This window comes from Bombina bombina, chromosome 4, assembly GCF_027579735.1.
Source record: "Bombina bombina isolate aBomBom1 chromosome 4, aBomBom1.pri, whole genome shotgun sequence".
Lineage (NCBI taxonomy): Eukaryota > Metazoa > Chordata > Amphibia > Anura > Bombinatoridae > Bombina > Bombina bombina.
Genome location: NC_069502.1, coordinates 251,315,714 through 251,343,484, shown reverse-complemented (window position 1 = coordinate 251,343,484; position 27,771 = coordinate 251,315,714). Strand labels below are relative to the sequence as shown.

The 27,771-nt window shown below is 40.7% G+C and overlaps 1 protein-coding gene across 1 annotated transcript in view; it reads right to left on the bottom strand.

Moving 5' to 3' along the window:
* Positions 1-27,771, bottom strand: part of YEATS2 (YEATS domain containing 2) — a 258,568-nt gene that overhangs the window by 128,499 nt on the left and 102,298 nt on the right. Inside the window, exon 14 of the mRNA XM_053709881.1 lies at positions 17,949-18,104. Within this exon, the coding sequence (XP_053565856.1) occupies positions 17,949-18,104 (156 nt within the window). The remainder of the gene's footprint in view (positions 1-17,948; positions 18,105-27,771) is intronic.

Below are 27,771 nucleotides of genomic sequence, written 5' to 3'. Positions count from 1 at the left end.
ACAGATCCACAGAGGAGTGGTATGTGGTAAAAGGGAAGCAAGACACCTGATAACTACAGGTTTAAACAAGCTGGAGGTAATAATATAGGGGTCCTGATGTAAGTAATCTTGGTGGAAGGCGGAACATCTCGGATATTGTGGAGCTGATTGAAAGAAATTTAGGAGTACCCCACACCCTGACGGACAACACACATAAGTGGGGGGTTGGGATAAGTGTGAGGTTAACATCTGAGACATAGCAGCACTGTATATGTTACGACCAAACCCAAGAGGGAGTAAGGAGATATTAAAGCTCATATAAACAAAGGCAATGTTCCTCTATGATATGTAAAGACAGCAAGATGATGGCATAGTGACAAGCTACATCAATGACCTAGAAATCTGATCCCCACCTGACCTCTAAATTTCAGCATAGATACGCTTCTCCACGTAACACAACAAAAGACATCTAGAGTCGCAACTTCTCAACCGCTCCACATCTCTGAATCTTCATTTTCTTATTAAAAAAAGAGGACTGCAGAAAATAACAACATGAAAAGTAGAAGCCACTCAGTCAAAGACTATCTAACCAGAACCCAGCCCAAACAACGGCCAATAGAAAAAAACATGTCACCAACTAAGGAAGCTGCAGAGCAGGAAACACTTGAACTAGAAAAAACTAGCTCTGTAGACATACCTAACAAAGAATTACTCACAAAAATAAAAGCCATCTTTCAAGAAGAATTCAAGTCAGCCCTTTCAGAGCTGAAAAAATATATTCTTGAAATTGGACACCGAACGTCTGATATGGAGGAAAAGTTGGATGATTTATCTGGGGAAATCCCACAACTACAAACCACTTTATTAGACCACTCTATATACATTAGAAAGCTTGAAGACCAAGTAGAAGACCTAGAAAACAGATCACAGCGTTCAAACCTCCGTATCAGAAACCTACCAGAGAGCTTCAAGAATTTACCGGAAGATGTTACCAACCTGTTTTACTGGCTGGCCCCAGAAACAGAGATACCTATGCTCCTTATGGACAGGGTCCATGAGGCTCTAACCAAACCCACTCAGTCAACCACAAGAGATATTATAGTGAAAATGCACTACTATCACATCAAAGAAGAGCTACTGAGGGTAGCTAGGAACACCCGTAAATTAACCTATGAAGGCAACGAGATCCAGATATATACGGACCTTTCATCGACAACATTAAGGAGAAGAAGGGAGCTGAAACCTGTAGTACAAATACTAATTAAAGAAAACATCAAATACAGGTGGAACTTCCCCTTCAAACTCACATTTACATATCAAAACGGAACGCATTCCTGTGCCACTAATGAAGAAGGAACTATACTACTGAGACAACTAAATGTACTCTCCGACTCATCAAAGCTCTCTCCGAAACCACAAAGAAAAGCCCCACAGAAGGAATGGACGCAAGTAAGCAAGAATGGCAAACTTAAAAGATCCAAGTTGGGTTACACCACTGAGATGGACTGTAGTTCGGCTAACAGGGACATTTCAGTTCTATCCTGAAATCATGGGGAAAAGATTTCAGGAAACTCCTTATCTTCCTTAGACCCATTGGCAAATGGGCTACGGAAATTGACTGTTTGCTGATCCCTAGTAGACTGGTGTCAAGAGTCTCTAGTATCCTTTGAAAGATTATAGGTTTACTAAATATTGTCAGAAAGCATTTTGTAGAGGTCATGGACTATTCTTCCCATTCCCCCCTAACCGTACCCTTCACCTGCCCCACTCAATCTTCCTCTATAAAACATTAGCATCAACACACTTTCCCCTACCTTTCCATAATCCTTTACCCTATTGCAGGTTTCATTGAAAGACCAGTCTAATCTGGTCCCTATGCCGCATGAAGTTGCAGATGAACTCTGTAATCTTTGTCAATTTGTTTATTGTTATTTTGTTAATGTTATATTACCAAAGTTTGTTGTTTACCAAAAACGTGTTTATTTTATTTGCACAGGTTGTACGAAATGCAGAATCGAAATGTCACAAGTTGGTGGGGGTGAATAGTTGTGATCAGTGGATCCAGGTAACACTGACTCACAGTCAGGTGTCCCTCGGCAGATGTATAGTGGTCAGAGTAATCTCGCCAATGACACTACACTCCAGTCAGCTTAGAATAGCAACTATCCTAGTTAAACAACATGGGGATTAAAGTAATCTCGCACAATGTTAGGGGTTTGAACACTAACATCAAGAGGAAAAAAGCGATAATGGAATACAAAGCTACACACTTTATTACCCAGACTGCACCCAAATATTGGGGTAAAATGTTCCCCATTCAATACCATGCAACTAACAAAAAGAAAAAGAACGGGGTCTCCTTTTTGATACACAATTCATTAAACTTCAAGGAGGAAGAAGTAATTAAAGACAAAGAAGGTAGGTACCTTATTGTAAAAGGACAAATTCAAAGTGTCCCAATTGTTTTGGTTAGTGTTTATGCAACCAATACTGGTCAGGCTGCCTTTCTCTCAAAACTTAACAAACAGCTCAGGCAGTGGCAAAAATACAAAACTATAATAGGTGGCCACTTCAACTTAACACTCAAGGCTGAGATGGATAGATCCACAACCCGTAAAGATGAAACTTTAGGACACAGACTAACACAGAATATTTTAAAAGATTTTCTTTTAGACCAAAACTTAATAGATAGCTGTAGATCCCTCAACAATAATATTAAAGATTACACATACTTTTCATCGGTCCATAAGACACACTTTAAGATGGACTATGTCCTAATTAGCCAAATTATGATACCACTATTAGTCTCAGCGGACATCATTAACTGCTCATGGTCAGATCATTCAATGGTAGAAATGAACCTCAAAGGTCTAACTAACCCCAGTAGAAGTAAAGCTTGGTCTCTTCACCCTAATCTGCTGAAGGATGCTATCTTCCTGCAGAAACTTCAGCAAGATATTACAGAGTTTATATCGTTTAATGAGGGTTCTACCGCAAAACCAATTTATTCGTGGGGAGCTCTGAAGTTGTTTGTAAGGGGAATTTTAATAACTGAGTCTAATAAGAGAAAAAGGCACGATAAGGCTAGAATAACTAAACGCAAGGCAGAGACCTCGGTTTTACACAGAGACTCCAAACATAACCCCCATAATGCCACACTTAAGATACTTACGGAAAAAAACGAAGAATTGAACCAATTACTAGATAAGGAGGCAATTCAAGCTATCAGACAGGTGGATACACAATATTATATATATGGCAAAAAGCCAGATAAAATGCTTGCGAATAAGTTGAGAGACATTACAAGACACTCCTCAATCCCACAGATACAGCAGGCAAATGGCATAACCACTAATGATCCTTTAAAAATAGCTAACTCATTTGCAGATTTCTATTCTAATCTTTACAACCTGGACTCGGGTAAGGGTAACCTAAATAAAACAATAGAACTAGATAATTTTATGGAAGAATCCCAGCTCCCAAAGATAACCCCCACAGATAAGGAGATCTTAAACGCACAAATAACGGCTAGGGAAGTACACACAGTTATTAAAGAAATCAAGAGTAACAAAACCCCAGGCCCAGATGGTTTCACAGGCGCCTTCTATAAAGATCTCCAGCTGGTACTGGTACCACAATTAGTCAAATTGTTTAACCTAATTATGCAAGGATATGAGATCCCTCCTGACATTTTGTTACCTCGCATTGCGATAGTTCCTAAACCAGACAAAACCCCTCAATATAGGCAAAACTATAGGCCCATATCACTTATTAACCAAAGTTAGTTCACTCGGATCAAGTGGGTTTCATCAAACAAAGGGAGGCCCAAGACAATACCCGTAAGATTATAGATCTCCTAAACTATACCCAGAATAAAGGGATGCCTTCTCTGTTCCTTGCCTTGGATGCAGAGAAGGCATTTGATATAATCAATTGGGAATACATGCATGCCACACTAGACAAATTTGGGATAACAGGTCCATTCCACAAAGCAATTTCGACCCTATACTCCAACCCTGAGGCTTTCATACGATTAGCGGGTTATCAGTCCTATAATGTAAAAATCCAGAATGGCACAAGACAGGGATGTCCCCTGTCCCCTCTACTATTTGCCCTTAGTATTGAACCGTTAGCAATAAGAATTAGAGATAACACTGACATTGCTGGAATTCCAATAGGGTCCCAAACCTATAAGATATTGTTGTTGCACTCCTATCACTTCCACCTCTATACTCCACTATTCACAAATTTGGGCACTTATAAGGATACAAAATAAATGAAGATAAATGTGAGGCGATAGGAATTTGGCTCCCACAACAGACTAAAAAACTGTTGGAGATTAATTTCTTATTCAGATGGCCCAAACAAACACTTAGATATTTAGGAATCAATTTGACAGCAAAAGTAAGTAACCTATATAAAGTTAATTACATACCAATGTTCAAACTCAATCAATTAATGAACAAATGGTCTAAATCTAAAATTTCCCTGTATGCTAGAATTGTTGCGACTAAGATGGCAATTCTGCCTAAAATTCTTTACTTGTTTAGATCTTTGCCAAATACAGTACCATTACTTGAGCTGCGCAAAATCCAGAAAAGATATACTACATTTTATATGGCAAGGAAAAAGAGCACTCATAAACAAACAATTAATGATAAGGAACCGGGGGGAGGGTGGAATTGGTGTCCCTAATATGGTTGCCTATTATCAAGCAGCACGCATGACGCAAACACTTCATTGGGCCAAAATGGAGGGAGTCAAGCAATGGGTTGGTATAGAGGCCAGATTTATTAAGCTAGGCAGAATAGACAGAATCTTATGCACACCTAAAAACAAAAGACCGCAGAGAAAGGATATCCTCATAGCCATCGAACATACACTACAGTTGTGGGACAAACTAATGCGGGCATTTCCACTGCTGAGCTGAAACTCCACACTCATGGCTCTGGTGGATATAGACTCTCCAATAGAACAGTCCCTAGGTACCAAATGGGATAATAAAGGTCTATACAGAATCACAGATGCATTGACTAATAATAAACTTATATCATATGACTGCTATATAAAGCTTGACAATACAAAGGGATCCCAATGGTTTCACTACCTGCAATTAAAATCTAGAATTGAAAAAGGGAGGGGAGGAGAGACAGGCAACGCTTGCACTAGGTTTGAAGGGCTGTATCTGGCCAAAAATATTATAAGAGGTTCAATTTCTAAGGTATACTCAATTTTCAACACTACTAGTAGATCTATTAAGCCTGCTTTCATGTTAAAATGGGAAGAAGAGTTGAATAAGACTTGGCCACTAGACCAATGGGAAGCAAACCTATTTGGCGGAATGGCCTTCTCATTGAATGCCCACTTAAAGGAAAATCTTATTAAGGTAGCATACAAGTGGCATATGTATATGTACCCAGTAAGATTCCTCAACACGCCAACTACAGTAGAACAACTATGCTATAGAGGATGTGGGGAACGGGGCAGTTATTTCCACATGTGGTGGGATTGTCACAAAATTAAAGGCATATGTGAAGAAACATCTAAACTCTTGGAGAAACTATTTTCGAAGAAAATAACTCTTACACCAGAGCATACCCTGTTACACTTCCCGAATGAGAATATACTCAAGCACCATCACAAACTAGCAAATATATTATGGTTACGAGATTAAGCATAGCAAAATTTTGGAAATCAACCCCCCCCCCCCCCCGTCCTATACATACGTGTTAAGAAAACTAGAATACCATTATCTCAGAAATGAGTTAATGGCAAAGATTTTAGACAGACAAAACCAATTCATAGAAGAATGTGAACCATACATAATGTTTTATGAAGAAATGAGAAGGGAAAATGGAATAATAGGTACTTAAGTTAGAGACAAATTACATTACCTTATAGGATGATAATGTGGCTAGGAGTGACAGAGAAGACCCTAGTGACATAATTTCTGAACCCCACAACTTGTTGAATATATGTAACATTTCATATCATGTACAACTGTGTAATGTTTACTGTTCTTTTGTAATCGTTTACTTATTTGTTTGTTTATTTTTTCTGAATAAAGAAAATTGATTTCATTAAAAAAAAATAAGATGAGGATCATAAGAAAGGGCAGACAGTTCAGAAACTCTCCTAGCAGAAGAGATAGCCAAAAGAATCAAAACCTTCTAGGATAAAAGCTTGATATCCACCTTATGCATGGGCTCAAATGGAGAAACCTGCAAAACCTATAAAACCAGATTAAGGGACTAGGGAAGAGAAATTGGCTTAACAACAGCCTTAATCCTGACAAAACCATTGAATATCAGGAAGATTAGCAATCTTCTTATGAAACAGAACTGAAAGAGCCGAAATTTGACCTCTAAGAGAACGGGCAAAAAGACCCTTATCCAAACCATCCTGAAGAAACTGCAAAATTCCAGGAAATTCTAAAACAATGCCAGGAAAAACCATGATCCAAACACCAATAAATAAAATCCTTTCAAAACCTATGATAGATCTTCCTATCACACGTGTACAAGTATGAATCAAAGTCTCAACTACAGACTCAATAAACCCCTCTGTCTAAGAACTAAACGTTCAATCTCCATGCTATCAAGCTTAGAGCTTTGAGGTCCTGATGAAAAAAAAACGGACATTAAGACAGAAGATAATGACGCAGAGGCCATGTTGGACATCTGAACGTCTGATCCTGGCAATTGCCCTTGGCAGAAGAACCAAGAGGAGGAAATATACAGGTGAAACTCGAAAAATTAGAATATCGTGCAAAAGTTAATTTATTTCACTAATGCAACTTAAAAGGTGAAACTAATATATGAGATAGACTCATTACATGCAAAGCAAGATAGTTCAAGCCGTGATTTGTCATAATTGTGATGATTATGGCTTACAGCTCATGAAAACCCCAAATCCACAATCTCAGAAAATTAGAATATTGTGAAAAGGTGCAATATTCTAGGATAAAAGTGCCCCACTCTAATCAGCTAATTAAGCCATAACACCTGCAAAGGGTTCCTGAGCCTTTAAATGGTCTCTCAGTCTGGTTCAGTAGGAATCACAATCATGGGAAAGACTGCTGACTTGACAGTTGTGCAGAAAACTATCATTGACACCCTCCATACGGAGGGAAAGCCTCAAAAGGTAATTGCAAAAGAAGTTGGATGTTCCCAAAGTGCTGTATCAAAGCACAATAATAGAAAGTTATGTGGAAGGGAAAAGTGTGGAAGAAAAAGGTGCAAAAGCAGCAGGGATGACCGCAGCCTGGAGAGGATTGTCAGGAAAAGGCCATTCAAAAGTGTTGGGGACTTTCACAAGAGCCACCACACGGATCCTGCACATGGGCTTCAAATGTTGTATTCCTCTTGCCAAGCCACTCCTGAACAACAAACAACGTCAGAAGCATCTTACCTGGGCTAAAGAAAAACAGACCTGGTCTGTTGCTCAGTGGTCCAAAGTCCTCTTTTCTTATGAGAGCAAATTTTGCATCTCATTTGGAAACCAAGGACCCAGAGTATGGAGGAAGAATGGAGAGGCACACACTGCAAGATGCTTGAAGACCAGTGTGACATTTCCACAGTCTGTGTTGATTTGGGGAGTCATGTCATCTGCTGGTGTTGGTCCACTGTGCTTCATTAAGTCCAGGTTCAACGCAGCCGTCTACCAGGAGATTTTGGAGCACTTCATGCTTCCTTCTGCAGACAAGCTCTATGGGGATGATGACTTCATTTTCCAGCAGGACTTGGCACCTGCCCACCCTGCCAAAAGCACCGAAACCTGGTTCAATGACCGTAGGATTACTGTGCTTGATTGGCCAGCAAACTCGCCTGACCTTGTCTCTCATCTTTCTCTGGCATTGCCAAGAGAAAGATGAGACACATGAGACCGAACAATGAAGAAGTGCTGAAGGCCGCTATTGAAGCATCCTGGTCTTCCATAACACCTCAGCAGTGCCACAGGCTGATAGCTTCCATGCCACGCCGCATTGAGGCAGTAATTGCTGCAAAAGGGGACCAAACCAAATACTGAGTACATAAAGTATGCATGCTTATACTTTTCAGAGGTCCGACATTGTTCTACAGGTATGTACAATCCTTGTTTTATTGATTGCATGTAATATTCTAATTTTCTAAGATTGTGGATTTGGGGTTTTCATGAGCTGTAAGCCATAATCATCACAATTATGAAAAATCACAGCTTGAACTATCTTGCTTTGCATGTAACAAGTCTATCTCGTATATTAGTTTCACCTTTTAAGTTGCATTAGTGAAATAAATTAACTTTTGCACGATATTCTAATTTTTTGAGTTTCACCTGTATAAGGTAGATGAAAAGACCATGGATATGGACTGCAAAGATTAGACAACAATTGTTCTCTGCCCAGAAAGGGATCAGAGATACTTTCCTCATGGCTAAGGAACTGCCAGTTCCCTCCTGATGATTGATATATGCCACGGTCTTGACACTATCTGACTAAAAACGTAGATGAGACTCCCTTTCCAAAAGCTGCAAACTCTGCAGAATTAACTGATCACAAAGAAACAATGCTGCACAAAAGCTCTCTAAGCGTTTTCTGAAAGCACTGAGTGGCCTGGGGGAAGAACGCAAAAATGACAATAAATGATGACGCGTCATGCATGACGTAAATATTGAATCAAAATTGAATGCTCTATCTGAATCATGAAAGAAAATTTTTTGGGTTCAGTGTTCTTTTAAAAGTGCCCAATACATAGCTGAGAGTGTCTTTTACTGAAAATAAAAAATATATACTTACCTTGTAAGACACCCATCCACATATAGCAGACAGCCAAACTAGTACTGAAACATATCAGCAGATGTAATGGTAGAGGAACAGGGCCGCCATCAGGGGGTGACAGGGGTAACTCCTGTCAGGGGCCCAATGGGCCAGGGGGGCCCCATGAGGCAAGAAAAACAAAAAACAAAAATATATATATTTTTTTTAATTTTGGCAGCCACCAGTGGGTACTACAGCAGAGTGCTAATTAAACATGGGAAATGTTAAATGTAAAGTATAAGCATTTGAGAGGATTTCTGAGTGTGCACTAAACCACAATGCACAGTGTGAGACAGACTTGGCACTTTGTACAGTGTGTGCCTGAGTCAGACGGCAGATCACTTTAATTTGCAGAGTTAGGACTTACTTAGTAAATGTTTTTTATTTCTTTGTGCAATTTCAGATTGTAACTTCAGTGTGGTAGTAGTTGTATGGTGGGGCCAGGGGTACATAAAAACACATTTTTTTAGCAGCTGTGTATTTATGATTATTTGACAATGCTGTAAAAATTCTATATTTAAAGCCATGCAGAAATGTTTCCTCCTCAATACACAAATGGTAGGTGCCCTTTTGGCAGATATGCGTTTTTTTTATTAATATATATATTAATTACATTCCAGTTTACTGCTCCTTTATGCAAGGACTTTCCAGATGCAAGGAGGCATTTTATCTAAGATTTTTACATCTGCATAAAATGTTATACTCTCAGACTAAGATTGTTCAGTGTTTGAAATGAGACAGGTGAACTTAAAATTGTTCAGTTTACACTACAGCTGACTTAATTTTGAAATACATACAAACTAGCCTAAATCCTGCATTTAACCAGATCTAATGGTATGAGTACCACAGCTTATGCTTCTACCAAGACCATATAGAGTACAGCATTTTTAAAATCCATAAGTACAGCTGACAGATGGGGACATTTGTACACTTATATAAGTGGTGCTCTTGGTTGGGGAAAATGGGGGGAAAAACAAACATATGTCAACCTTTTAAAAGTACTTTTCTTCATCTAGACATCTACCCAGATCATTAATGTACAATTTTGAATTCACAGAATTATTTTTGTTCACACATTTACAAATATGATTCTTTAAAAAGTAATCTCTTAATTTCTGATTTTTTTTATCATGCATATCACACACTGTTGATTTAGAAGATGCAATGTGCAGAAATGTTACCTCCTGTGAGTGTTTCTGTGGGTGTCTGTGTTTATGTCTTTGTGCTTTTGTTTGTGTCTCTATGAGTGTGTATGTATTTTTTTCTGTGGGTCTCTCTGTGAGGGTGGGTGTGTATGTCTTTGTGCATTTTCTGTGGATGTCTGTGAGGGTGTGTGTATGTCTTTGTGCTTTTTCTATGGGTGTCTCTGTGAGGGTGTGTGTATGTATGTCTTTGTGTATTTTCTCTGGATGCCTCTGTGAGGGTGGGTGTGTATGTCTCTGTGTTTTCTGTGGATGTCTCTGTGAGGGTGTGTGTGTGTGTATGTATGTATGTCTGTGTTTTCTGTGGATGTCTCTGTGAGGGTGTGTGTTTTCTGTGGGTATCTCTGTGAGGGTGTATGTTTGTCTGTGCATTTTTTGTGGGTGTCTCTGTGAGAGTGTGTGTATGTCTTTGTGTGTTTTCTGTGGATGTCTCAGTGAGGGTGTGTGTGTATTTATGTCTGTGTTTCATGTGGTTGTCTCTCTGTGTGTGTATGTCTGTGTGTTTTCTGTGGGTGTCTGTGTGTGTGTGTCTTTGTGTGTTTTCTGAGGCTGTCTCTGTCTATGTTTTTTTGGGTGTATGTGCAAGTTTGTGTTTGAGATTGTGTGTGTGTGTGTGTGCATTGTCTGTTCCTTTTTAGGACATTTTGACCTTACTACTGATTATTCACATCTTTCTACAGACTTTGAGACTAATGAGACCTTTCCGGAAGTCAGCAATCCACCATTTAACCTTTAAATTATTGTTTAGGCAGTTCAGGGCCCTTGCTTTCAGCCACTGCATTAAGTTGTCATCATTTAGTTGGCATCTTCCTTGACAAAAAGATAATCAGAACTCCATATTTTGTTTTGTAAATCTCCTTTTTTGCCAAAACTGTAGTCTACCTCATTACTTGTCAGGTCAATGTAAACAAGTGCTGAGTGTCTTATGAGCCAAAATGTGGAAGTATAGGAGAAACTTCCATGAAAGAATGCGGAATTAGCACTCACTGTCCTGACCAAACAGGCGGAGTTTTAATCATGGCAATTTAAACATAACTTTTAATAAATTATAAATTAAAGAGGGGAGAGAGGGGGGAACACATACAATTAAAAGCCTAGGATTGAGTAGTCATAGATAAATACCTTAATATACTTAAATCATATAAATTGGCCTCTGAGGTATGATAGCCAAAGTAGGTATTTTAAGGTATAATCTAAGCGTGGATTGTTATAACAACGTTAATACACTGAGTGTATGTGGGGTATATTGCACCTAAATTATCATGGTTCAACGGGGTAGTAAAATTGACATATAAAGTACCCCACTGGAACAGGTAATAAGATATAGTCGGAGAAGGGTGGGCTTGGGGCTGCCTGTATCACCATTGTGTTTGTGTCAATTAGACTAGATATCGATTCAGTATGAGTGGTACCTAATACTATTTGCAGTCATTAATATCTTAAATAGATGGAAAAATCGTAATAAAATTTACTCAGCTCACGTGTGGGCAGTTACTGATGTATCATCTACTGGTATAATATGTGTGTCCCCGCATGTTCACAAAATTATAATTGTATCACTTGTGACTATATGTGAATAGTGCAAATAAATACCTCATAGGTGTTTAAGTAGTGGTGCTTAAATTGCATGAACACAATAACTCTTTCCAATAGTTCTGAATTAACTAGGGTAAGGAAAAGACATTAAAATTGTTAGATGTGTTTTCATATAGTTATTGTAGTATTTCTTTATCTATCCCAGGATTAATTATAAATCCATGAGTATGGTATTCACATAATAGCTTTACTGTGGCACATAGATGTGTAAGCACTTATGATAAGTCATGTCCATTATTGCACAGTCTAGTAAAGTTAGTTGACTTAATATTTTGAGGACAAATCAGTATATCACAGTTTATGTTAATATATGCCCACTTCAGCGATAGATGCTAAATGATTAATGGTAACAATGTTTTAACTTTGCAGTCAGTCCTAAACGGAGCAGTAGTAACTGATGGCAATTTAATAACCTCTATTCAATTGTGATACAGGCAGCCCCAAGCCCACCGTTCTCTGACTATATCTTATTACCTGTTCCAGTGGGGTACTTTATATGTCAATTTTACTACCCCGTTGAACCATGATAATTTAGGTGCAATATACCCCACATACACTCAGTGTATTAACGTTATAACAATCCACGCTTAGATTATACCTTAAAATACCTACTTTGGCTATCATACCTCAGATGCCTATTTATAAGATTTAACTATATTAAGGTATTTATCTATGACTACTCAATCCTAGGCTTTTAATTGTATGTGTTCCCCCCTCTCCCCCCTCTTTTATTTATAATTTATTAAAAGTTATGTTTTAATCATGGCAATTTAAAGGGCCATAATACCCAAATGTTTAAACACTTGAAAGTGATGCAGCATAGCTGTAAAAAGCTTGCTAGAAAATATCTCCTGAACATCTCTATGTAAAAAAGAAAGATATTTTACCTCAAAAGTTCCTCAGTAGCCACCTGTCATTGTAAAGGATTTCTAAGCAGCATTTTAGTGTGTCTGTCCTAGGACAGCTTAGGGGATGAGCCCCGTGAACTCTCATATTATTTCACCAATCAGGTAAAGGAAGCTTACTATGAAATCTCATGAGAGTTAAGTCAAATCTCATGAGATCACAGTAAGAGTTCATGACCTCAGCACTGCTGATGCGGATTGGCTGCTGTTCATTTCTTTTTTTTTTTTTATCTGCAGCTGGGAGCAGGTGAAGTATAACTTTTTACACAGAACTTACTCTGCTGAGCTGAGGTAATTGTGAGGTAAAATATCTTTCTTTTTTAGATAGAGATGCTCAGGTGATATTTTCCTGTCAGCTTTTTACAGTTATACTGCATCAGTTTCAAGTGATTTAGCATATGAGTATTATGTCCCTTTAAACTCCGCCTGTTGGTCAGGACAGTGAGTGCTAATTCCGCATTCTTTCATGGAAGTTTCTCCTATACTTCCACATTTTGGCTCATATGTATCTTTTGTGCGGAGCACCCCTCCCTTCAAGCACTAGAACAACACTAAACTGTTACTAATTATAATCAACCACTGTGTACACATTGGGGAGTTTGTCCGACTGTGGTGCCATTGCTCCAACCGTTTGAAATAAAGTGCTGAGTGTCTGTTTGGGTGTCTGTGACTGAGTGTGTTTCTTTGTGTGTCTGCTAGAGTGTCTATATGTGAATCCTTATGTGTGAGTATGTTTCAGTGTATGAGTGTGTCTGCGTGTTTCTGTGTTTGTGTGTTACTATCTTTACAACATTTCCAAGTTTGACTACACTTAAGAATAAAGTGCATATACGTTTTAGTCACTTGGTCAAAAATTGCACATGTCAAAGGGGGGGGGGGGGGCTGATCAATGGTTAAGTCAGGGGCCCCAAAATTTCTAGTGGTGGCCCTGTAGAGGAGTATAATGTCAATCTATAAAGGGATGCAGCAGATGAATCCCTGCGACCGATTTACAGAGAGCCTTATGAATAGATTTCCCGTATGTAAAAACATGGTATCATGAGGCAATACTCCCATCACATCCCTCAGACAAACATTGTACTTAGAGATAACTGAGATTCAATATGCTTAGAAGCGCCTTTAACAGAAGAATCAAGCACATCATGCGTCACCACCAACTAAGGAGGCAAAGTTTTTAAAACTGAGGTATGAGTGAGGTGGGAGGTGTATTTATAGGCATTTGAGGTTTGGGAAACTTTGCCCCCTCCTGGTAGGAATGTATATCCCATCAGTAACAAGCTTGTGGACTCTCGCCACCTATATGAAAGAAATTGCAAAATTCCAAAACATTCATTGGTAACTTTGCCTCCTGAGGAGACCAAACTCTGTGTGCTTCCTGTGAGACCCCCAGACTGCACCCAAGCCTGAAAGACTTGCATATGTCGTGATTACAATCACAGTCCAAATAGGACAAACAAAAGCACCCTGAATAATGGACTGATGATCCCGCCACCAAAACAGAGACTGCTTGTCTTGTGATCCAAATAAATACTCTGAGAAAGCAGAGTATGATACTTGCACCATTGCTAAAGCATACAAAGCTGAAGAGGCCTCATATGAAAACGAGCAAATGGAATACCATCTGATGCAGCAATCATTTAGCCTAGAACTTCCATACAAAGAGATGCTGAAGGACACAGAACAGACTGAAGATTTGAACAAGCTGAAATCAGCTTCAACTTTCTTTGATCAGTCAGAGAGTCTCTCATAGCCAATGAGATTAGGGATGCACCGAAATGAAAATTCTGGACCGAAACCGATACCGAAAATTCAGGATGATCCTGGCCGAAAACCGAAACGAAACCGAAATATTTTTTTTCTTTTTTAACTACAGTGTGTGTGTGTAGCTGAGAGAGCTTGTAGGCGGGAAAGCTCCAATAAATGGACATGGTCACTTGTACAGTAGGGCGTGATCTGCAGTGAAACTGGAGCTCTATAAGGGAGAGCGTGGTTATAGCCAGACAACAATATGAGGTGGACATATGTTTTATTTTTGGGTGTAGTTATCCGTGCGATGAGCGTGGCTGCACCTGATCGTCTCTCATCGTATCTCTGCCTAGTTCCTGGTTCGGGTCTCACACTGACCCGTCAGATTATATGTCCGGAGCCCCAAATGGAGTCTGCCTGTCACCTATCACCAGGACCACTGGACTTAGCTACAACCTTACGTGCAAGGTGGTTATAGAAAGTTACTGTGCTTTTTTGTTTACACTGTCTGCTGGGTGCTAATTTGTACCAACTGTGTGCGAGCTTGGGGCTTATGCTTATAAAGTGTGCACGCATATTTGCCTCAGGCGAATAGAATGTCTACGCACAAGAGGCTGATGTATGAGCACTGTATATAAGGCTTAAAGATATTCACTGTGTATGCTTAGGGCTGTGTCAGATAATATCAAGTGTTTATAAACATGTTACTTATCCTCCTTTGATATTTGTATTCACTATTCAGATCTTTGGTTTCCTTCTCTGCTGGTTTCAAATATCATCATGTAATGGTACTTATGTGTGTGCTCTGTGTACCATGCCATTGCTGTGCTGCTCACCTTATGCAAAGGATAGACATGTAACTCAATAGAACAGGGGAGGGTTGTACATTTTTAGCCATTTTGGTCCTCTTTGGGCCGAAATTGGAATTCCACATTTTCGGCGGCCCAAATTTTGGTGCATCGCTAGTATTATTCTTTATTTAGTTCTGTGTAACAGAATCAGATTTAACCGTTTTTGTTTTGTTACCAATTATCAAAATAAAGTATAGTCCTAGAAAACTATTATTATATGCAAAACAGTAAGTCAAGTAATGAACTCAAACAGCAGCTCTAGGCTGGCATCAAATTTAAAATATGCTACACAATAATTTTGCCGAAAATAAAAGGCAAAAAACCCGAAAACCGAAATAACAAAAAATGCAATTTTCGGCCGAAACTTTCTGCGGACGAAATTTCGGTGCATCCCTAAATGAGATACTGCTAAATGAAAAGATGGAGCCTGTACCAAGATATCGTCCAGGTAAGGAAACACTGAAATACCTCTCATCACAGACAAGAGAGAACCCAGAACCTTTAAACATATTCTGGGAGCAGCAGCCAGACCAAATGGAAGAGCAGCAAACTGAAAATGTTTTCCAGGAATGCAAACCTTATTAATGATGATCCTTGTGAATAGGAACATGAAGGTAGGCTTTCTTTAAATCTATTGTGGACATAAACTGAACTTGCTGCACAAAAGGCAGAATAGCCTAAATAGTTTCCATCTTGAAAGTAGGAACCATACAAATCTGGACTTTTAAATCCAATACTAGTCCCTTCTTTCTTTGAAACAATGAAGAGAAATGAATAGGAACCCAACCGCTGTTACAAAATTGAAACTGGACCAATGACTTCCATGGATTCCAGATCCGAAATGAACTGAAAGAAGTATTTTGCTTTTAAAAGAGCCTTTGGGACATGAGACAGAAGAAACCTTCCTCTTGAAGGCCTAACCCTAAAACCTATTAATAATACCATAATAACCTTGAGAAACTATATTCAGAACCAAGGGATCCTGAACAGACGTGAACCAAACCTTCTGAAAAAGGCATAACCCTCCCAACTACATGAATATCTGGATCGGGGGGCCGCACCTTCATGCTGACTTGGACAAAGGAGTAGGTTTCTTAGATTGTTTAGATCTGTTCCATGATGAATTGGAAGATCCTTGTTTCTAAGAGGAGGAAGAAGATTTTTGTTCATTATTCTGACTAAAGGAATGAAAATGATTAGGAGCTTAAAAATTACCCTCAGATTTCTTGTTTTAGGGAAGAAAACTACCTTACCTCCTGTTGCAGTAGAAATAATAGAATCAAACACAGAACCAAACAAAATCTTTCCTGAAAAGTAATAGATAAAAGTCTGGATTTAGAAACCATATCAGCTGACTAGAAAGAACGGCTAAGGACATACTGTCAGAATTAATCTTACAAAATTCTTAAACCCTGGAGGAAAGTCTGTAGAACTCCCCTGTGTGAAACAAACAGTAGGAGTAGAGATATCTTTAGAAGCAAGAGCAGAATTAGTCATTAGAATGCATAATACAATTTAAACAAGGATTGCACAGCTAAGCTGGAGGTAACACATCAGTAAGCTTACAATAAACACATTTCACATTGGTAGGAAATTGTTCAGAGGAATCAGCTTCAAAAGAAGATTTAGAGACAGACACAGAAGGCTCCATGATAAATGAAAACTACAAAAGTTGAAAGCACAAACATAAGGCTATGTCCCTCTAAAAACCTCCTGAAGCAAAGGAAAAACATACCCCCTCCAAGCAAAAAGCATCACCAAACAACAAGACCACAGTGTGCTAACCTGACACCAAAAAGAAGAAATAACACGCAGGACAAAAGAGTGCATTAAAAAACAGACGTAAACAGCGTGATTTAAAAATACTAAAGCACGCCAAAAATACCTGCTAGCGAAAGGAACTCAATGTGCGCTATTCCAATCAGCCAACATGCACTCTCAATTAACCGACGTTCGCAAACCCGGCAAACCAACAAGCATAGACGAGCCGATGTGCACAAACTCACTGAGCCAACACGTGCTAACCGGACAAAGATTATGCGCACATTTTTTTTTAAAGGGGAATAAAGCCTTATAAATTAAAATGAACTATGCAGAAACAAATAAATATTAAATACTGTCCCCAGGCTACAGACTTAAATACAGTACAAATTATATAACCCAACTGGCCAAATAAATGCCTCTAAATAAAAATATGTACTACACATAGGCACCCAACTACCAGACAGCTTTCAACCAGGATCCAGTAGAAGCCAAACCAGTGCTGAAACATAACAGCAGAGTATATGGAATAGGAGTAAATCGATGACCCAACAGGAGGAGGCTAAGCACAGGTCCCTGCGACACCTGTGGAAGGCTTGTGACTAACTCCTATAGGGTAGTAATTGTGCCACCACCCCAAACTCTTAATACATCCCTCCATCTAACAGCAGCTTTCTGAGGAGAAATGGGCTTTAAATCAGTCTGAGAACCACTCTTAGTCACAGAAGATCATCAGAAGCACCTTAATTGATCACCTTTCTCCTGCGGTGGCAAAAACAAGAGTAGTATCTAGTAAGAGGTTTTATAGAGCTCTTGGGGTTTGGGAATCTTTGCCTCCTCCTAGTGACCAGGAAGAATAAATCCCAGGAGTAATGGTTCATGGACTCTCACCACCTGTATGAAATAAACAACTATATAACAAACGTGGAGCTTGAAACTGACTTTCTTCATGCCTAGAAAACTATAACCACTGATATTATTATTATTATACTTTATTTATAAAGCGTCAACATATTCCGCAGCGCTGTCCATGGGTACATGATATGTCTTAAAATATGATCCTCTGTACACTGGAGTTATTATATTTGAATTTTACGGAGAATAATTTGGTTACCTTGCAACCTTCTGCAGTGTTAACATTTTTCTGGGGTGACATAGCTATCATGTGGTTTCCTTTGACAGTAACAAACTGCTGGATAGCTGGCTGAGATGTGGAAGGAGGTTCTGGCTGCTGTGGAGACGGTTCTATAGGTTCTTGCTTAATGATTACCTAAAGAAAAAAAAGACAATCACTTCAATAGTCAGGTAGTGAAAAAAAAACATTTTACTACAATTGGTATTTATAATACTACTAGATATAAATGGCATTGAAATAGACATATACTGAATTTAAAATGGACTAAAGATGTATATAAAATGTGATTTGGTGCATATTAAACTCCAATATACAATCTGTTCCCACATCATTGTTAAAGACGAATTACTCTGAAATGTATGCTGTATGCGCCAAAAGTATTTTTTGTCAAACTATGAGCTGCTCTCACAGCCACGTCTAATAAAAGAACAAATATTATATATAGTTGCATTACATTAAATGACAAGAGTACATCATACCAACAATATGTTAAAGTAACCTGAAAACATAGTCCAATGTGCCAAGATTAACAAAATAATCTCTGCTCATGTAATCCACACTACAATAAGACCAATGATTGGCACAACAAATGTGCAGTTGCTCACTTGGTCTTAAAATTGATATAAGCAAGAAAACAAAATTTATGCTTACCTGATAAATTTATTTATTTCTTGACACGGTGAGTCCACGGATCATTTAATTACTATTGGGAATATCACTCTTGCCCAGCAGGAGGCGGCAATGATCTCCCAAAGGAAGCCTCAGCCGAGGCAAAAGAATCAAATTTATAGAATTTGGAAAAAGTGTGTGGAGAGGACCAAGTTGCAGCCTTGCAAATCTGTTCCACAGAAGCTTCGTTTTTGAATGCCCAGGAAGAGGAAACCGCCCTCGTAGAATGAGCCGTAACTCTCTCAGGAGGCTGCTGTCCAGCAGTTTCATAGGCCAAGCGAAGAGATACTCTTCAGCCACAAGGAAAGAGAAGTAGCCGTAGCTTTCTGCCCCTTACGTTTCCCAGAGAAAACCACAAACAGAGCAGACGACTGGCGAAAATCCTTAGTCGCCTGTAAATAGAATTTCAAAATACACATTACGTCTAGGTTGTGCAGCAGACGTTCCTTATGAGAAGAAGGGTTAGGACAAAAAGAAGGAACAACAATCTCCTTAATGTTCTGATCTGAAATCACTTTAGGGAGAAACCTTTATTACGCAAAACTACCTTATCTGAATGAAAAATAAGGTAAGGAGACTCATACTTTAATGCAGAGAGCTCTGAAACTCTATGAGCAGATGAAATAGCAACAAGAAACAAAACCTCCCAAGATAACAATTTAATATCTAAGGAATGCATAGACTCAAATGGAGTCAGCTAAAGAACTTTAAGAACAAGGTTAAGACTCCAGGGAGGAGTAACCGGCTTAAACACAGGCCTGATCCTGACATGTCGTCCAGATTAGGCGCCACTGCAATGCCCGCAATCGGAGCACCGTCAACAGGTATACCAGAACCTTTGAAAAAATTCTGGGAGCTGTGGCAAGGCCGAATGGAAGAGCCACAAACTGGAAGTGATTGTCTAGGAATGCAAACTTCAGAAACCTGTGATGATCCCTGTGGATGGGAACATGTACAGTAGGTACGCGTCCTTTAAATCTACCGTTGTCATAAATTGATCCTCTTGAACCAAGGGAAGAATTAAACGAATAGTGTCCATCTTGAAGGAGGGTACTCTGAGGAATTTGTTTAGACTTTTGAGATCTAAAATTGGTCTGAAAGTTCCCTCTTTTTTGGGAACCACAAACAGATTGGAGTAAACTCCCAGACCTTGTTCCTGCATTGGAACAGGAACTATCACTCCCAGGTCGGAAAGGTCCCGAACACAGTGTAAGAACGCCTCTCTTTTTATCTGGTCTATCTTCAAAGCAGAAACCTTCTCCTGGGAGGAAAGGTCTTGAACTCTAGTTTGTATCTCTGGGACACGATGTTCACCGCCCAGGGATCCTGAACATCCCAAACCCAAGCCTGAGCTTAGAAAACAGAATTTATGCTTACCTGATAAATTACTTTCTCTTACGGTGTATCCAGTCCACGGATTCTTCCTTACTTGTGGGATATTCTCAATCCCTACAGGAAGTGGCAAAGAGAGCACACAACAGAGCTGTCCATATAGCTCCCCTCAGGCTCCGCCCCCCCCCCCAGTCATTCGACTGACGGTTAGGAGAAAAAGGAGAAACCATAGGGTGCAGTGGTGACTGTAGTTTTACAAAATTAAATTTGAACCTGATTTAATTGCCAGGGCGGGCCGTGGACTGGATACACCGTAAGAGAAAGTAATTTATCAGGTAAGCATAAATTCTGTTTTCTCTTACATGGTGTATCCAGTCAACAGATTCATCCTTACTTGTGGGATACCAATACCAAAGCTTTAGGACACGGATGAAGGGAGGGAACAAGTCAGGTAACCTAAACGGAAGGCACCACTGCTTGCAAAACCTTTTATCGAATTTGTAAAATTTGGCAAATGTATGCAGTGAAGACCAAGTCCTTACAAATCTGTTCAACAGAAGCCTCATTCTTGAAAGCCCATGTGGAAGCCACAGCTCTAGTGGAATGAGCTGTAATTCGTTCAGGAGGCTGCTGTCCAGCAGTCTCATAAGCCAATCGGATGATGCTTTTCAGCCAGAAGGAAAGAGAGGTAGCAGTCGCTTTCTGACCTCTCCTCTTACCAGAATAGACAATAAACAAAGATGATGTTTGTCTGAAATCTTTAGTTGCCTTTAAATAGAATTTTAAAGCACGAACCACATCAAGATTGTGCAACAGTCGTTCCTTCTTAGAAACTGGATTAGGGCACAGAGAAGGAACAATAATTTCCTGGTTAATATTCTTAGAAACCACTTTTGGAAGGAAACCAGGTTTGGTACGCAAAACAACCTTATCTGCATGGAACACCAGATAGGGTGAATTACACTGCAAAGCAGACAATTCAGAAACTCTTCGAGCAGAAGAAATAGCTACCAAAAACAAAACTTTCCAAGATAATAACTTAATATCTATGGAATGCAAAGGTTCAAACGGAACCCCTTGAAGAACTGAAAGAACTAAATTTAGACTCCATGGAGGAGCCACAGGTTTGTAGACAGGCTTGATTCTAACTAGGGCCTGTGCAAACGCCTGAACGTCTAGTACAGCTGCCAGACGCTTGTGTAACAGGATAGACAGAGCAGATATTTGTCCCTTTAAGGAACTAGCTGACAAACCTTTCTCCTTTCTCTTCTTGGAGAAAAGACAATATCCTTGGAATCTTAACCTTACTCCACGAGTAACCCTTGGATTTGCACCAACAAAGATATTTCCGCCATATCTTATGGTAAATTTTCCTGGTGACAGGCTTTCTGGCCTGGATCAGTATATCTATAACTGATTCAGAAAACCCACGCTTAGCTAGAATTAAGCGTTCAATCTCCAAGCAGTCAGTTGCAGAGAAACTGGATTTGGATGCTTGAATGAACCTTGAATTAGAAGATCCTGCCTCGAAGGCAGTTTCCATGGTGGAGTCGATGACATGTCCACTAGGTCTGCATACCAAGTCCTGCGTGGCCACGCAGGCGCTATCAGAATTACCGAAGCCTTCTCCGGTTTGATTCTGGCTACTAGCCGAGGGAGAAGAGGAAACGGTGGAAAGACATAAGCTAGACTGAATGACCAAGGCGCTACTAAAGCATCTATCAATGCCGCCTTGGGATCCCTGGATCTGGATCCGTAAAGGGGATGTTTGGTGTTCTGACGGGACGCCATCAGATCCAATTCTGGAATGCCCCATAGCTGGGTCAGCTGAGCAAAAACCTCCGGGTGGAGCTCCCACTCCCCCGGATGGAAAGTCTGACGACTCAGAAAATCCGCCTCCCAGTTGTCTACTCCTGGGATGTGAATTGCAGATAGATGGCAGGAGTGATCCTCCGCCCATTTGATGATTTTGGTTACTTCCTTCATCGCTAGAGAACTCTTTGTTCCTCCCTGATGATTGATGTATGCTACAGTCGTGATGTTGTCTGACTGAAATCTGATGAATTTGGCCTCCGCTAGTTGAGGCCATGCCTGGAGCGTATTGAATATCGCTCTCAGTTCCAAAATGTTTAATCGGGAGAAGAGATTCTTCCCGAGACCATAGACCCTGAGCTTTCAGGGAGTCCCAGACCGCACCCCAGCCTAACAGACTGGCATCGGCCGTGACAATGATCCACTCCGGTCTGCGGAAACTCATTCCCTGAGACAGGTGACCCTGAGACAACCACCAGAGAAGAGAGTCTCTGGTTTTCTGGTCCACTTGTATTTGAGGGGACAAATCTGCATAGTCCCCATTCCACTGTTTGAGCATGCACAATTGCAGTGGTCTTAGATGAATTCGGGCAAAAGGGACTACGTCCATTGCTGCAACCATTAAACCGATTACCTCCATGCACTGAGCCACAGAAGTCCGAGGAATGGAATGAAGAACTCGGCAAGTATTCAAAAGTTTTGACTTCCTGACCTCTGTCAGAAAGATTTTCATTTCTACCGAGTCTATTAGTGTTCCCAGGAAGGGAACCCTTGTGAGCGGGGACAGAGAACTTTTTTCGACGTTCACCTTCCACCCGTGAGACCTTAGAAAGGCCAGAACAATGTCCTTATGAGCCTTTGCTCTCTGTGGAAAGACGATGCCTGAATTAAGATGTCGTCTAGGTAAGGAGCTACTGCGATGCCCCGCGGTCTTAGAACCGCTAGAAGGGACCCTAGCACCTTTGTGAAAATTCTAACACCACATACTCTTTACCCTCCCGTGGAGATGCTACTTGTTAGAGCGGCAAAGAGAATGACTGGGGGGGGGGGGGCGGAGCCTGAGGGGAGCTATATGGACAGCTCTACTGTGTGCTCTCTTTGCCACTTCCTGTAGGGATTGAGAATATCCCACAAGTAAGGAAGAATCCGTGGACTGGATACACCATGTAAGAGAAAGTCTGCCCCCCACAAGATCCGGTCCTGCTTGGTAGAGGGAGAGGAAGGCTTACCCTTGAAGTTTTGAAATGAACGAAAATTACTCTGACGTCCCTTCTGCTTATTCCTCTTATCCTGAGGGAGGAAATGACCCTTTCCTCCCGTAATGTCAGAAATAATTTCCGCCAATCCCGTACCAAACAAGGTCTTACCCTCTTATCTTGTAGCAGAAAAGATCCTTTTCAACCTTTGATATCTGAAATGATTTCAGCCAGGCCAGGTCCAAACAAGGTCTTACCCTTGTAAGGGATTGCCAAAAGCTTAGACTTAGACAACACATCAGCAGACCAGGATTTCAACCATAAGGCTCTAGGGGCTAGTACTGCAAACCCAGAAATTTTTGCTCCCAGCTTGATAACCTGTAGGGAAGCATCTGTAATAAAAGAATTTGCCAAATTAAGGACCTTGATCCTATCCTGGATCTCTTCAAGAGGAGTATCTGTCTGGATAGAATCAGGCAATGCATCAAACCAGTATGCCGCCGCACTAGTGACGGTAGAAATACACACTGCAGGTTGCCATTGTAAGCCCTGGTATACATACATCTTTTTGAGCAACTCCTCCAACTTCTTATCCATAGGATCTTTAAAAGAACAGCTATCCTCTATGGGAATAGTTGTTCTCTTAGCTAAGGTGGAAATTGCCCCTTCCACCTTGGGGACCGTCTGCCAAGATTCCTTGATAGAGTCAGCAATAGGAAACATCTTCTTAAAAATAGGGGATGGAGAAAAAGGGATACCTGGTCTCTCCCATTCCCTAGCAATAATCTCTGTAGCCCGATCTGGTACGGGGAAAACCTCCACCATGAAAGGTACATCAAAATACTTGTTAAGTTTACTAGACTTCTTAGGGTTGACTACAACAGTAGTGTCGGAGTCGTCCAAGGTAGCCAAAACCTCCTTAAGTAGTAAACGGAGGTGTTCCAGCTTAAACCTGAAGGATACAACTTCAGCATCAGAAGAATGAACTACACTGTCTGAGTCTGAGATTTCACCCTCAGATGCTACCGAAGTATCCTCCTCCTCAGATTTTTGGGAGGGAACATTCGGAATAGCCCCGACCGTGGCAGAAACCTTACGCACTAATTCTTTACATTTCCTCTTGAGCTTTCCCTGCAGCATAGGAAAAGCAGACAACGCATCAGATACCGCTGAAGACATGAGGGAAGCGATGTCTTGCAAGGTCACTCCAGGCGGAGTTTGAGAGGAAGTGCAGGGCACTGTATGTGTGGACGATAGTATTTGGGACACCCGAGGACAAAGCTGCGACATATCTTGAACATTGTCAGAAGACTCCTAAACAGCAGCCTTCCTAGACAATGTTGGCTCAGAATCAAAAAGTCTATCCCTATAATTTAATGTTCTCTGAATACATGAGATATGGATAACTGGGAACAAATTAAACCGATATAACTATGGGAGAAGATCGTGTCAGACTAAATACTGCAAAACGAAATGTTTTAATCTCAAGTCGAATTTAAAGGGTCATTGTACTGTAAAATTGGTTTACTCAATGTGTTTCCAAAATGTACATTTTATTTTTTCTCTCTCCTACCCCAGAATGGGAGTGTAATTTATTCTGCTGGCTATGTTTACATAGCTTTTCTATAGCCAAATCTTAAGTATTGACATTTTCAGTAAAGGTAGGGATACCATAGACAAAAACAGCTATTTCAAATGACAAAATAAAAGTAAAGGATCTATTTGTAAACAAATCAATACAATGCATCAGGTAAAATGGCTAACTGGGAACAAATTAAAGGGGAGACATTTTTACAGTACACTGTCCCGTTAAATATTGTAATGTTTTATTGCCATTTCATATGCAGGATAGAAACGATTTGCCTACAATGTCTGCTTAAACTCAAAATTCAATCCCCACAAAAAACATTTAATACTGTGTAGTTTAAAAAAAAACAAAAAACAACCCTTTCCAATAAGCTATCATTGTTTATTTTGTATGCTTTTCCAGTAATTTAACTGCAAAAACTGTAGTCTTTCCATTACCCCCAGTGAGGGTGGGGTGCATCATGCAGGCTTCAGAGCCACAACTCACCCACATACTACAGTAACTGCTTGATCAGTGCAGGTATTTATTTATATCTGTCCCTAATTGGCCACAACAAAGGAGATACTTCAGAGACTTTTTCAAATGGTATGTCTCTGGATTGTAAATTGGTACAACAAATCTGAATTGTGTGCTAAGAACAATCACATTTCTAGATATGACCTCTACCAGGGTGTTATAAAGGCAATAGGTTACTGAGATACTTGCTCTCCTGATTTTTGACAGACCGGCCACATAAACCTTAAAGGGACACTGAAGCCAATTTTTTTTTTCATGATTCAGATAGAGCATGACATTTCAAGCAACTTTCTAATTTACTCCTATTATCAATTTTTCTTCGTTCTCTTGCTATCTTTATTTTAAAAGCAGGAATGTAAATCTTAGCAGCCAGCCCATTTTAGGTTCAGTACCATGGATAGTGCTTGCTTATTGGAGGCTTACATTTACCCACCAATAAGCAAGCATAACCCAGGTTCTCAACCAAAAATGGGCCGGCTCCTATGAATCACATTCCTGCTTTTTAAATAAAGAAAGCAATAGAACGAAGAAAAATTGGGGTTAATGTCCCTTTAATTAATGAAGAGCTTTCAAGCTGCAGCCAGACCAGAAGGAATTAATACAAGAAAGAAATTAGAATCTAGATACCCATAGGCTCCCCAGGTTTATGATGAAAAACTTAAATTATGCTTACCTGATCATTTTCTTTTCTTCCGTGGGAAAGAGTCCACAGCCACATTCATTACTTATGGGAAATAGAAACCTGGCCACCAGGAGGAGGCAAACTCCCACCAGCCAAAGGCTTAAATACTGCTCCCACCTCCCCTATCCCCCAGTCATTCAGCCGAGGACAAAGAACAGTGGAAGAAGCATCAAGGTGAAAGGGTGCCAGAAGATAAAAACAACAACCCATCAAAAACAGGCGGGGGGCTGTGGACTCTTTCCCACGGAAGAAAAGAAAATGATCAGGTAAGCATAATTTAAGTTTCTCTTCCTAAAGGGAAATAGTCCACAGCCGCATTCATTAATTATGGAAAATTTATACCCAAGCCAAAGAGGACACAGAATGCCAAAACGGGAGGGTAATAGGCAGACCACATGAAGGCACCACCCAAAAAACACATTCCAAAAACAAAAGACCCCGTTTCTTCCGAAAACCGGGAACAAGAACCCGTTGAAAAACCAAAAGGTGGCGCCATTGATGCAAATCTACCAACAGGTCATCTCCAAGTCGTCAAAAAAAAAACCCCACTCCACTAGGCAGACGTACACTGACCCAGGTCTCAATGACGGGAACCCTCAACAGAATACAAGAGAAAACTCAAAGGGAACAAACAGCTCTCAGGGACCATACAGCGTCCAAACGGCTAAACAGCAGGAATTAAGGGCACTCCTATGAAAACCCGGTCACCAAGGGAAAAACCCCTACCAGCTAACTGGAGAAACCAAAACCCAGTCCCGCACCCCAGACCATAGGAGACTGGGGGTGCCGTACCAGCAAGTATCAAAGCCAGAGATGGTCAATGAAACAGATGCAGGACAGAAAGGAGAAGCTAGTGGTGCGAGCAACAGCGGAGCCCTCCCTGAAAAGGAAAAACCCCACCTTGCTCTTGTACAACCAAGACAGCCCAACCACTACAGGCCACAGAGCCGAACGCCAAAGCAACTCGGTTCACACGGCCAATAAAGTTAGTTAGGGTTAGTGCAGTGATGCGAACACAACCCATCCATTGACCGGTAGCTAGACAAACCAACAGGCCGCAACGATCAGCGAACCAGCACACACCTCCACTCAAGAAAAACAGGGAGGAATAAACAGTCACCTAAGAACAAAATACGACTAGAACCCTGAGATAAGCCACCCAGAAATGGGTGAGAAGAATCCCAATGGCCAGCCCGTCTCCGAAAAAACACGGACCACCGGAACCCATCACTCTACAGAGAGACAAAAAAGCCCCCCGGTGGAAAACACGAGATATAAAATACTCGTCCCCAAACCTCTGTAATCATCTGAGGAGGATTACCCAGACACCGAGCACCCAAAGGGCGCCCCCCACCAAAGAGCTCTGGCAAAAGCCATAGGAGAACAACTAACTGCGTGAAACCTCTGAGAGACACTCTCTCGAGCCCCCTAAGCTAGTCCGTCAGACGGCTAAACACAGAAGCGGGGAAAATCCCAACACGCTGTCACTGACCCCAGAGGTGGAAAACGAAACCAGGCCATAAGGCGAACAGCAGGGCCTCATGGAGAAAAACCCCAAGCTCAGTCCTCACAACCGGGTAGTTAACCGGAGAATTGCGAACTCCCCATAAAGGAGAGACAAAGGAACGCATCCTAATCTCAATCCCAAGTTCCAAGGAAGAACCCAGGGACAACGAGATAGAAGGAACCAGACTGCCAGAGCGCTAGATCCACACCCACTGAGACTAATAGGGATGAGCCAACGTAAAACTCCCTGAGTCTGATCCAACCGACAATCTCCGCAGAGGCGACACTGCGATGAAACCGCAGCACTAAATCCTACGGATCCTAGAATCCTAGGACAGAGGTCAAACTGGTCCTAAACCCTAAAAAGGGGATACTTAATAACCTACGAACCCTAGTGGCAGCACCTGACAAAAAGGAGAACCACTTAACCCGAGCATAAACGCTCCCAGAGGCGAAGATAGTGAAACCAACCACCTCTGAAGGGCCCTTGAGAAACGACTA